The following is a 13,051-nucleotide window of genomic DNA, read 5'->3' as shown; positions in this document are numbered from 1 at the left end:
AAATGGCTTGATTACAAGTGCACATATTTCATATTCTAACTCATTAAAGAAAAACATGTATTTTTAAATGCGATATTCCTAACAAGAATTTGGAGAGAAAACCTACAGCATAATTCAACCCCTTACCCATCCCAAAGGATCATTTTGTATTCCCTGTATTCACATCAAAGTGAATTCTAGGTTCTGTACGCACAGAGTTAGGCTCTTATCAGAAGAAAGGTTCTACATATTTCCTAGGACTAACATGCCTAGTACCTTCCCCACAGAACTCATGAAATTATAACTCTCTTAATTACATACACATACACACATATGTCTCCAGTCCCAAAGAGACAGGAAACTCTGCCATGTTGTTGTGGCTAAGAACAAACAGAATAAATATGTGCATCTGCCTATGTTGAGAGACTGAGGAAAGCATTTGCAGTATGGATACCGGTTTATTTCCCAGGATCTCATATGATGTTTCAAAGGACGCTGTTGGCTTATTTGCTGCCTATGTGAACATGAGATGCTTTAGGCCAAAATAAGTGTGATCTTAAAGGTTTTGTTGCATTTAGCATGCAGGAATCTTACAAATGCAAATATATCAACTGGGAGGACTGATTAATATAGGTATATGTTTCTCAGGCTTGACTATGATTGAGGTGTTTGAGAGGAACCGCTGATTATAGCTTCCTTCCATTTCCCTTAGTCACTTTTTACTGGACATTTGGAGGGCACTTTGCCAGTACTTCATAATCCATGGACTACACATAATGAGAGTACAAGTAAAGACCATTTGATTATTAATTCAAATAAATAAGGGTTTTAGAGGTCTTACTAGAGAAAGACAAAAGAGGGCTCCTGAACTAGGGCTTCAAGAATAAATCTGGGCCCTATCACTATTGCACTCATTGGTTTTCACCTATCATTGTTCTGAGATTTCACCCTTTTCCTACCAATTTTTATTGCTTTCTATTATTGTTATGTTTGGTTGTGTTTGCCGCCCAGAGCAGTAGTTTTGTTGCTAGTTGGGCAGGATAAAAATGCAAACAAACAAGCAAACTGAATTCCTAATGGCAGGTAGTTATATCACAACATATTTTGGAGTGAATTCTAGTCAATTGAATTGCAAGGTTTCTTACTCAATACACACCATTAATAAGCTGAAGAGACTCAGGATTCAAGTTTAATGAGGCATTCTCAAGTAACGAGTTCTTATGAAGAATTTCGGCAATAAAATGTCTGAAGTCACTGATTGTGTAAACAACAGTTGGGTTATCTTCAATCTCTAGAAAGGAGTTGTCTTCCACTTTGTTGGACTGAAGGTTAATCAAGTCCCAAGTAGCATTGCTGATAGCTTCCCCATCAAAAATCACAGTGTATAGAACCTCCACACCACTAAAACATTAAAGAAAGAGCTATCAGATAGATATCAGTACAGTACAACTGTTACTTTCTCAAACATCTTGTTTGCACTCATTTTTACAAGTTGCACAATTTATTTATTTGTGATCCTTGTTTCTACATTTTTGACAATGGCTAATTCTAGGAAATAAACATTCCAAGTCTAAGGATCAAATTAGACATTATTCTCATTGGGTAAGGAATTTTTAAATTCATTTCATACTAGAAACAAAATGATTTCCAGATCAATTGTAAAGTGAGGAGGGGATATCTAACAGCTCCCTCCCATTGTGATCCTGATGAAAATTATTTAAGGCAATTAGCCTTAGGAAAAAAAGTTTAGATGGGCACCAATTAGCTATTTCAGTTAACAACTAGTGTTGTCTAGTGTTGTAGTGAGTGTTCATTCTTTTTTCTTAATGAACCAGCTGTTGGAATGTCAAGCATTTGTCCACTGCCCTGATGTCACAGTCCATGTCATATTTCACTGCCTGCTCTTATGTTGAATAATGTCTTGAAATCATTTCATTGCACAGCTGGTACTTTGGGGCATTGCTGAAACATCAGGATCTGTTTTCCAAAGACTATGAGTAGCATTTGGCAGAAGTACAGAACTTCGGAGTGAATTTATTTTATCAGCTTTCATGCTGTAGTTTTCTTTCTGAATCTTTCAGTGGAACTAGACACCTCCTTATAATGTAGCACACTAATAAACTATCAGTATCGCACATACACATATATATTCAGGAAGTGTCCATTACCTGTCTTCCTGAGGAGGCCTATATATTGGAGCAAGAAAAAGTAAAAACAGAATTTTAAAAAGGGTTTTCCCATTACAAACCATCCCTACCACCACATTCATGAAGGCCATGAGAATGCATGCCACATTTTTTTGTAAATAATTGTTCATAGTTCTTCATGATTATTCAACTTTTATACTGTACCAAATTTATATTCTAGTACAACTCAACCCATTTTTTAAAAATAACTATCTTAAGAAACCACTAATATGGCTTTGCTTACACTGTGATGCAGTGCACTAGGTTTTGGACTTAGAGCTTTTTGAGATGTAAGGCTCCTCATGCCATCACTTAGAAGGCACTATGCCACCATTTCATCTTTTTGTCCTTAGTGATTTTTCTGTGCTAAGAGAAAAGATGGAAGTGCACTGGAAAACAATGGGAGCTTTAAAATGGAGGACAGCAATGTCTGAAACCCTTGGAAAAAAGTCCGTGAACAAGGCAGGGTGATGAGATGAACCAAACAGCCTTGTTAAAACCATTCTTAGAATGGGGAGTCCTGGCTACAAACACCAGCTCCGCTACAAAACATTATTGGGTCACTTGGACTATTGCCCATATGAACAATTTCATTTTGTGTGGAAACTCACATACCCCCAATAGTCTGAAGAAATTGGAGGATATTCATGTGATTAACAACAACAACAACAACAACAACAACAACAACAACAACAACAACAACAACAACAACAACATAATAATAATAATAATAATAATAATAATAATAATAATAATAATAATAATAATAATAATAATAATAATAATAATAATAATAATAATAATAATAATAATAATAATGTGTCTGCTGTAAACAAAACTATTCTGTTCAAGAGCATTAGTGCAGTGGAAAAAAGGTCATGCCTTGCAGGTTCCTAAGGGAGCTTCTTCATTATGTTTTCCTGAAATAAATTATAAGTGTTTTGCAACACCTAAAAGTGTGCTGCTTAGCATGGGCATTTCCCATAAAAAAAAGCTCAATGAGTCAGAAGTTAAATATATTTCAATTCATTGAGTATCACACTTTTTTTAAAAAAAATGTGATTGACAAGGGGAAGTCTTTCCTTGAAACCGCAGAAATGGACATACTATCAGATTGGGTAGATGCAAAAAAGAAAAAAGACCATCACAAAATTTGGCCACAATTATATACATGGTTACAAGGTAGATAGAATAGTGGACTGGTACATAGTTATCTGTGTGGCTGCAGAAGAGACAGAATAAATGATAGATAATTTTTAATATTTTATTTTGATTTGATTTTATTATATTTATACCCCACCCATCTAGACCAAAGGTCTACTCTGGGAAGCATTACAAATTTAAAAACAGTAAAACCAATAAACATGCAATAAATCCAAGGTGGTGAATTTAAAGAAATGTGGCTCATGTCTTACTAATTTGGTTTGTAACAACATTGACATAAGAATTTCATACCTGAATTTAGTCACATGAATCTTCTTGTATCCAGGCAGTTCCTCATATGCCTTTTGAATCTATTTGAAAGAGAAAAAAACAGTATGCATTTTTCCATTTCTAGATACTTTCTGTCTGTTTCATCTAGCACATACTCATTTGTCATGCAGGTTCCAGATGTATTCCTTCTAGGAATATCTTTAGTTACATATGGTTAGCTAGGGATGATGAGATTTGTGGGTAGAATAAACACAAAGTACCATTGTGCCAGCAAAATGTGACAGCACAAATAAAAAATAAAAAATTAGGTTTAAAATGGTGTTTTCTACTAGTTTATTGGCTGAGCCATTCCTTCTACATATTACTCAAGGAATGTCTCATATTCAGAATTCAAAAACATTAGCAAAGTCACCTTTTCTACTTAGGGCAGTACTCTAATTAAATTTTCACAGTGTATTCTGTTTTTTCACCAGTGGAGTAGCAAATATCTCCTTAGTTTATTTTCTCTTTTAAACAAAGTGAATAGCTCTAACACTGCTCTTCTTTTCTCTCCTACACAGGTAATATAAAAGGATATTTGTGTAAAGGGATCTCCTGCTACTAGGGCTTTATTCGGCTTGCTGTGAATCTAGCAGTGAAAACTGAAACACTGTTTTATTGCATAAAAAGGCTTCCGGTATATCTAAAATATTTTTTAATCTACCAGTTTTTAAAATAACCATTCTGAAAGGAGAGAACTTTTATTTTTATAATAGAACTTTTAAAAATTGATTAATGCTGTTTATAAAATACATTATGCAAAGGCTGTGGATTCTATAAGGTGACCTGCTGAGGTGGCAGTTCAGTCTAGTAACTTAAAATGAAGGAATTAGAGGAATGTGTCTCACATCTCAAGACAATGCAGCTTCACAAGAAAGCAATTTGACTTTTCAACTCTGTATTCATTCCTTCTCAGTAAGAATCTCTGCCTAGAATCTCCACCATCCAAAGACTGCCAAATTGGAAGGGTGTCTTTGTCCAAGCACATTGAGAACTAGGCAAAGGATGAAAGGAACAGTCAGATGCCAAGTGGCCTTTGTCCGATCAGACATTTCTTTCTTTTATACTATGGCACTGTTACTTGGCTGCTTCTCTAGGAAAACTAAGATGTCTGGCTTAATGCAGCCACATATAATGATTGCAGTGATTCCCTCTGGCTGTAGGATAGAGAGGGTTCTGTTTCCCAAGGGATACACTGTCAGAAGACTGGATCAGTGTACTAATTCTACAGGGTTTACCAAGGCCACATCCAGGTGAGTTGGTAAAAAATATTATAATTATTATTATTTATTATAATTATTATTTCATATATAATTATTATATTCATAGATCCTAAAATAACAACTGTCTAAGTTGGACAAGGGTATTCAGAGAGCAGCACAAGCCAGAAACTCTTACAGAACACATTTATTTACTGTCAACTGGCTAGTCAAGTCAAAACTAGTGTTGTATTTGCATGGTGGCATTGAGAAACTGGATACTTGACTATTGTTCAAATCAGATTTGAGCTGAGCTGTTGCATTTACTTTTGTAAGAGAGGATCAAAGCTCAATATTCTTCTTCCCCAAACAACAGATGGAAGGTTATGAGAAGGTCAAAAATTACAAAGAAAGGAGGAAGGTTTATAGTTACAGCAATAATATGAGGTCAGTATGAATACACCTGCATCTGTGAGCTTATATCCTGAAAGAGGGCAGGGTACACTAAAAAGCTTTCCAGATCTCAGAGAGTTTACATTCCTCAGTGCCAGCTTTTCTCAGCAGATGAAGAGAGAAACAAAGATCTCAGCCCCCATAACTTCACAGGAAGGCTGTGTGAAGTAATGAGAGAGTTATGAGAAGCGTTTTTGTTGGTGGGTGAGGTGGTCTCTCTCAGTCAGAGGGCATGGAGCCAGAGTACAAATATGTGATCTTTCATCCCAGCCCTTGGAACATATTACAAAAAACATAGGTAAAACATGCAGGCCTCCACACCAAACAACAGGAAACTTTGCAGGAGGAACATGCAGAAACTGTTTTACTGTTCAAAATTTTAAAACGCCAATAATAAAACTGAAGAACTGTCATTATTAGCCTGCATTTTCTCAGGAAACTATTTGACAAAATAGTGTGGCCATCCAGGAATTCTGACTGATGTGAATTGCCTTAGAGCAAAGAGCGATAGCATCTTTCCATATAATCAACATCCATAAGCAGCTGAATATAATATATCAATAGGGTATATGGTTCAAAATATGGACATTACCATCCTTTCCATATTTGGTACCATATTTTGATCCTTGGCAGTACCACAGGACCACATTTGCAGAAAAACTGTATAGATTATTCTGTGATATAGTAATATGCAAATTTATAGGATGAGAGAGGTATAACAACAAATGTTACCAGCCAAGACTGACCTTTTCCAGAACTGTATTTCTCTTGGAATGCACAAATACTGCCAGTTTCTAGTCAGTTGTTTCAACTAGCATAGAACAGTATGGGTATCAATAAAGCTATCAGGTATACGAAATATGTGTTCCCAACACTTGAAAACATCTCCACCTGGAAGCACACTCAGGTACAATTTCTGAAGGACACGTAGCAGCTGCCAACGTTTATCTTTTCTTCATCTTCCTTGTTTATTTATTTACTTATGTTTTTATCCTGCCTTTCTTCTTAAAAAGGACCCAAGGTGGCTTACATCATTAATAGACAATATTTTGAGCTAAAAATAGCAAGTATACAAACACTTCGTTCGTTTAGTCATTTAGTCGTGTCCGACTCTTCGTGACCCCATGGACCAGCGCACGCCAGGCCCTCCTATATTCCACTGCTTCCCGTAGTGGAATAGGAAATGACAATGCCACTCCAGTATCTTTGCCAAGAACACCCCATGATCAGAAACAAAAGGCTAATACAAACACTAAAAATGATCAAACAAATTACACACTTCGATACGGCAAACAAAAGATATACCAAAAATATTCAAAGCAGCAAGGCACAACAATCCACTTAAAAACCCACTCAGGTAGCTAGTTATGTGGGGAAAACACACATAGAACCATTATGCATATAGTTTTCCTATCCTTGCTCCCTTTTGTTGGTCTGTGATTGTGTGACAGATTTCTGATCATGATATTACATTCTATTTTTCTTTAAGTGAATACTACCAAGGAGACATAAGCCCTCACGCCTCCCCATCTCAGAGGAAAACATACAGTCTTTGCATTATATTAGGCAACTATTTGAAGAATTTAGCCTTTGGCCATGGGGTGGGGATATGCTAATGAAGTTACCTAAAACATGTACACTTGTTACTAGCTTCTTGAGACATGTAGCAAAAATGTAGAGGCAAATGGAGTAAATGCAATTACTTCTGAAATAAACTGTAGAGAAAGTTGTTGGTACTCTTCAGTAGAGGGGTCACTCAGCTCATTGGTATATTTTTCTTCAGGGAGAAGAATACTGAATTCAACCATTTGTTCAGGAGATGGTTTCAGCAATTTTTCATCTTGCTTTATCTCATTGTTGGCCTGAGGAAAAATTAAACACATTTATTAGGGAATTAAAATAAAATAAAAAATATTCCTTTCAGCAGTATTTTCTGGAGTATATTAATTAGAGTGAATAGCTCTACTAATGCTAATCATCATTATCTTAGAACCACAGAGCTGGAAGGGATCTTATGGATCATCTAGTCTACCCCTTGACCAGTAGGTGGGATCAAGAGTCTAACTTGTATGGAAGACTAGGTGTGTATTCTTCCCCTTTGTAAAAGTCCAGCTCTTATATGTGGATGTCAGGAACAGAAAAAACTACAGTATGTGACCTCAGGGGCAGATTCATGAGGTTGCTAATTGTTTGTTGACCTCTCTATACATATGACTAAGAACATATTTAAAATACAAATTACATTTCAAATATCTGCTCCTTTGACATTGCAACGTGGCTGAACAGAAAATAAAAACAGATGCTTCAAAACAAAGGGCACAGTTTTTAAGATATGCCAGCCTTGAAAGACTTAGAAATGAAAATCCAATCTGAGTACACTTTACACAATTAGGAGAACATCTGCTGAGCATAACAGGGCTTTTTGATGTTCCATTGATCTTGATTTGCCTTCTGGAAATTGTCTTAAAAACACAAATAATTTAATTACATTTAAAATCCATCCTTTTCTTGGTGTGAGTCAGTACACTCTCCTGCTCCTCAACAAGTCAAAATGCTCATTATACATACTTCAATGTCTTCTGTCTTGTCAGTGATTATATCTGTGGGACTCTCAATTGAAACCACATCAGGTGGTGGAACATTGGCAGCTGCATCTAAGGAAGTAAAAGTCACATTCTTTTGCTAAATATGTATTCGCTAGATGTCAGAATATGGTTATCTGTTTCACATCAGCAAATAAAGTAAAAATAAAACAACCCCAAAAACTAAACATGTTGCCTTGAAAAAAAAAACCAAGTCAAAATAAAGGGGAGGGAGACTACCTCAACTGTATGTAGAGTTAGATCCACTCAAATCTATTGGATTTACGTTAGTCATGAGTGACTTGCCCTATTGATTTCAACTGACATAGTCTAGGTATGGTACTATTATGCTGGGGTCCAATCCAAACCTTTGAAATGTTTATAACATTTTAAAATGGTGAACATTGTAAATCAATAAAATTGTATTAGGCATTTTGCCTTAATTTTACTCCTTGCTTCTTGGCAATGTATCTAGAACAACAGTGACACAAACTCTGTTATGTCTGAGGAAGTGGATTTGTCCACAAAAGCTCACATTAAAATATAGCAATTAAGTCTCTAAGGTGACACAATATTTTCGTCTTTGTTGTTTTTTCTTTTTCTTTTTTGTTTTGGCCTGATAAACTCTGATCTATGCAAGCTGAAGCACCACAGTTCCCTCACTGGTGCTCCAGCACAGATTCCTGTGCAGAAGATTCTGCCCTCTTGTTTGTTGCTGATGTGGCTAAACACCTTACAAACTGTATATACAAAAAAGCCCAGGAGATTCCATTGAAGGGTGTGGGGAGAGAATCCTGCCCATTGTTAACTCTCCCCATCCATTTACTGAGCAGTGAATCTATAAATAATGAAGAACATACCTCTTAATGTGGTAGCATCACCAGGTGGAGAAGCTGTTGATATCCCAGTACTGAAAACAAAGACAACAAAACCAGTAAGTGTAAAAACGGAATAAAAGTTCCACTTTTGTTCAAAATAACATTCCTTTTACTTTCTTTAAGCCTCAGGAGGATATTTCCAAACTGAGGGGTATGACTTATCTGCAACTTTTATGCAATGCAGGATCCACAGTCTGTTGGGGAAGGGGCTCAGGCAAGATGTACTCACTTGGCCTCATAACACAGGAATTGGTTCTCTTAAAATGTGAAGTGTGGGGAGTACCTTGCTTCTACAGTATTCCTGCCCATCCTATAGGGCTACAGTGATTCTGTGAAAGATAGCTGCTGCTTCTCCTCAATTTTGTGTCCACTACCACCACCGTGTGGTGAGGGAGAAGGCAATTGAGAGGTGGGGGTTTGGCCCTGATGAAATGGAACAGTAAATAAATGAGCGGGTACTGGTGGTGAAGAAAAAGCATAGCAACACAGACTCCCAGTGGGAGAAACCCCCTTGTTGCTATGGAGGATGCTTAATATGCTGACTGCTGGTGATGGCTAGGAGTTGACAGAACTTTCATATTAAAGATTTCTTCAGTAGTTTTACTGTAAGCAATTATTTAATGAAACAAGAAGGACATCAATGGAAGTCAGTGGAAACTTTATGGTAGGAAGCAAAATATATGAGAAAATAAAATCTCTTTTAGGGGTTCGTATTATTTAGTGGAATTACTCTGCTGGTGATATTCCAAATTCTAAAAAAATATGTGATAGGCAGTACAGAAAGGACAAAACAATGACTCTTATCATACCTATAATAAACAACTTATGTTTAGATATATGACTCATTATTACTGGGATGTAATGCCAAATGATTTTCCTTTGTGATATAAATGAAACCTTGACAATGCTTCCACTTGGCTCACATGTATAAAAACAGTTTGTTGAATTATGGAGCTGAACATTGATGCATACAGTCCTTGGAAGTGCTGCTTCTTCCATTTTTAAGGAAAATTTTCTATATGCTTGAAACTGCCAGAATTATTTCAAAAGCCATCTTGAAATTTTTAATTTATGAATAACCTTTAAAGGTGATGACATCATCAGCCTTACGCAGCGTAAGTTACACTGCTGGATTTCAGCCTGTGAATACTTCTGCGCAAGATGAAATGCAGAACCATCCCTATACCCAGCAACATGCGTACAAGGAACATGAACCATATCTATATATGAACCATACCAGATTCTCTGTCTTTCCATTGAATTTTGGAAAGTGGGAGAGTGACAGGAATTGTCCAAACAATTTATAGCACAGATTCTCTAGAGATGTTTGTTTTTATGTCTGCATCATGATACTGAATTTATATGGTACTGGATATGTGCATAAATCCACATGCTACCCATCATAAGGAATAGCCGAATTTATCAAGACGTCGAACAACTCCAAAATTACTTAATATATAGTCAGCATGGAATTCTGGACTTGGAGGACATGTTAGTGCGAGGAATCCATCACCAAACCTTTGTCCTACAGATATTTATCCAGTGTCTCCTTTCAGCAAAGTGGTTTCTGTTGGGAAAATTGCAAGTTTGCATGCCTTAACACTTAGAATCAGTAGGAGGGGGCATGACCTATTGTATTTTACAACTTGCTCATGGTTAATTGGTAAAGTCACCTCTGTCATTGGGCCAATTCTTCCTGTTTGTTTATGGTTCTATGTTTATTTCTTCTTCCTCACCAACCTTTCAAGAAGCAAGCATGGAGGTTTTCTCCATGTGAGAAAATCCATTTTGTCCCTTTTCTTATGGTTGTAACTACATAATAACAGTGAGTAAACTTCATATCTTTCTTCTACAAATGCATTTAGAATAATCATTTTACTCCAAAATGGAGAGTCTGTGTGTCCCATGACCGGTAGGTGGAACTCGGCTAATCTTTCCACACTTTCTATGCTTTTCTGTCCAGTTCTCTGCTAAGAAAAGGAATAACCTAATTTCTAATATAAACCTTTCATTTTAGCAATTCCCCACAAGTTTCATAGCTTTATGACCATAGAAAGCTGCTTTATTTCACACAGAAATGAGTCTCAATTCAACTAGTCACAACTAAAATAAACTTACTAAATCATTCAGATTTATAAACATAGCAAATCCCATTCATTCAACAGGTCTGATCTAGATCTACTCTCGTTGGGATGAGCAATGAGCTTTAGCTTCTCCTATCCAATTCCCTATCCGAATTTGATGTGTCAGAAATTGAAATTAAGCATTTTCCTCATGCCAAGCACACGTTCTATCGCTGGGTGGTGGTTCCCCCCCCTTAAACAACTTTCAGATTACTCAACAGGGCATGTTTTCATGTTATTCAACCTAAATCTAAGCAGCCATAATTTAAATTCATTTACTGTTTGTGCATCTTATTGATCAGAGAGGCACTAATACCGTGTCTTAATTTTTTTTCTTTTTAAGATCTACACAAAGATCAGCAAACATTCAATGAATGATACAGAAACAGTTTTACACACACACACACACACACACACACACACACACACACACACACACACATTAAATATGTCATACATATGCTCAGTCCTTTAAACTTTAAAGAATACATTGACAAGGGAGACTGTGGAAACACAGAAACAAGTTAGGTGATGCACATGTGCTATTAACAAGCATTAGTAGAAGCATTCATGTGAGCTCTCCCAAGCCCTCAGCAAGATAGACATTCATTAAAAACTAGGGCACAAGGATAAACACATTTACCTGAACATGCTTACAAACTCCTCCTATGAGTGGGAACCTGCATGCCCTCACCCCTCACATCTTGTAACTCCATTATGTGAACATTGAATAATTGCATATTGCTATTCAGGCACCTCTTTCACATTTAACTAAGGAGGCATAGTACATGAATCCTAATTCAACTATTATGAAGCAATGTAAAGGAGAAATGGAAGTGATTAATATTTCCTGTGTCTCTTCCTCTAGCTATACATGATTTGAACAGAGCCACTGCTGAGTAAGCCGCCAGTTGAATTATGCTGCCTTTGTCTAAACTCATAACTATCTTCTGTTTGCACAGTGCTCAATCTTGTTCATGTAGTACAAGAACAGATTAAGCAAAAAGAAGTCATAGGAATTAAGAACTTTGCAAGTTTGTCTGATCCACAAATAACAATATAGACAGATGCATATTGACATTGCAATATCTATTCATTTTTTTTCTATTAAGGTTATCCATCACCAGATTTGGTCATTTCAGAATGGGCTGGATAATGGTTTCCATCACATGATGCCGAGAGAGGCCCGGAAGGAAAAGACACGAAATTGGGCCTTCTCAGCGGTGGCTCCTCGCCTCTGGAACAACCTCCCTCCGGAGATTCGCGCGGCCCCTACGCTGGGTATCTTCAAAAGACAATTAAAAACATGGATGTTTATTCAGGCCTTGCCTCTAGTCAATACTTCATTCTTTCCCTCATTTTTTTCTATTTATTTTACCCTCTTTCTGGTTTGTAATTGTTATTTGAAGTTTTATGTAATTTATTAAGCCGCCTAGAGTGGTCGTATAGAGCAGATGGGCGGGATATAAATTAAATAAATAAATAAATAAATAAATAAATAAATAAATAAATAATACATGCGAGGGAAGGCAACCCTCCCTCAGTGAACCATTAACAATGTCAATGGCCCAGTCTACTGTAACTCCATTGGCCACTTTTATTAGCTGGGCAGGGCAGGGTCAAGCTGGGAGGCAGTCAGTGTGCAGACAGCCAGCGTCCTGGATACCTCCTCCAATGTTATAGGCCCAAACTAAACCAATCAGGCAGACAGAGAAGAAAATGTGACTCCACCAGATCAACTAAATTGTTGGTGGCATCAAGATCATGCCATATGGCTTAAGTCTTAGATTTTTAAAAGGCTGTGATTGGTTAACAGTGAAATCAATAGGACAAGGTCATTCTTGACCAGGATTGGTGAAGTCACGTACCACCCAGAAGAGTTCCGCTTGTTGGTTCGCGGCTTCAGCAATGATCTTAATGTTGAAAGCCCTCTTCCCAGTACTGGATAGGAATCAATGGTGACAGCTGTAGTAGAGTCTAATATATTCGCGAAGGCTTTCATGGCAGGGATCTAATGGTTGTTCTGGGTTTTTCGGGCTCTTTGGCCGTGTTCTGAAGGTTGTTCTTCCTGGCGTTTCACCAGTCTCTGTGGCCGGCATCTTCAGAGGACAGCAAACTGTACTCTGGTCAGCAAAGGACAGAAGGGACCCCCTCACCACGGCAGGAGTATACCGGATA

At 37.1% G+C, this 13,051-nt stretch overlaps 1 protein-coding gene across 2 annotated transcripts in view; it reads right to left on the bottom strand.

Annotated features, from left to right (window-relative positions):
* IMPG2 (interphotoreceptor matrix proteoglycan 2) overlaps window positions 1-13,051 on the bottom strand; it is a 77,749-nt gene that overhangs the window by 19,570 nt on the left and 45,128 nt on the right. For both annotated transcript variants that reach the window (XR_012085037.2, XM_072993882.2), the window contains exons 6-11: window positions 8,733-8,782; window positions 7,859-7,944; window positions 6,994-7,152; window positions 3,621-3,679; window positions 2,148-2,165; window positions 1,136-1,380 (exon numbers count right to left, since the gene is read on the bottom strand). Coding sequence is in view for 1 of the 2 variants with exons in the window: in XM_072993882.2 (XP_072849983.2) it covers window positions 1,136-1,380; window positions 2,148-2,165; window positions 3,621-3,679; window positions 6,994-7,152; window positions 7,859-7,944; window positions 8,733-8,782 (617 nt within the window). In the remaining variant the exon portion in view is untranslated. The remainder of the gene's footprint in view (window positions 1-1,135; window positions 1,381-2,147; window positions 2,166-3,620; window positions 3,680-6,993; window positions 7,153-7,858; window positions 7,945-8,732; window positions 8,783-13,051) is intronic.

The sequence above is a fragment of the Pogona vitticeps genome, chromosome 3, assembly GCF_051106095.1.
Source record: "Pogona vitticeps strain Pit_001003342236 chromosome 3, PviZW2.1, whole genome shotgun sequence".
Classification (NCBI taxonomy): domain Eukaryota; kingdom Metazoa; phylum Chordata; class Lepidosauria; order Squamata; family Agamidae; genus Pogona; species Pogona vitticeps.
Note: the sequence above shows the minus strand (reverse complement) of the source record. Positions and strands in the feature narration are given on the sequence as shown.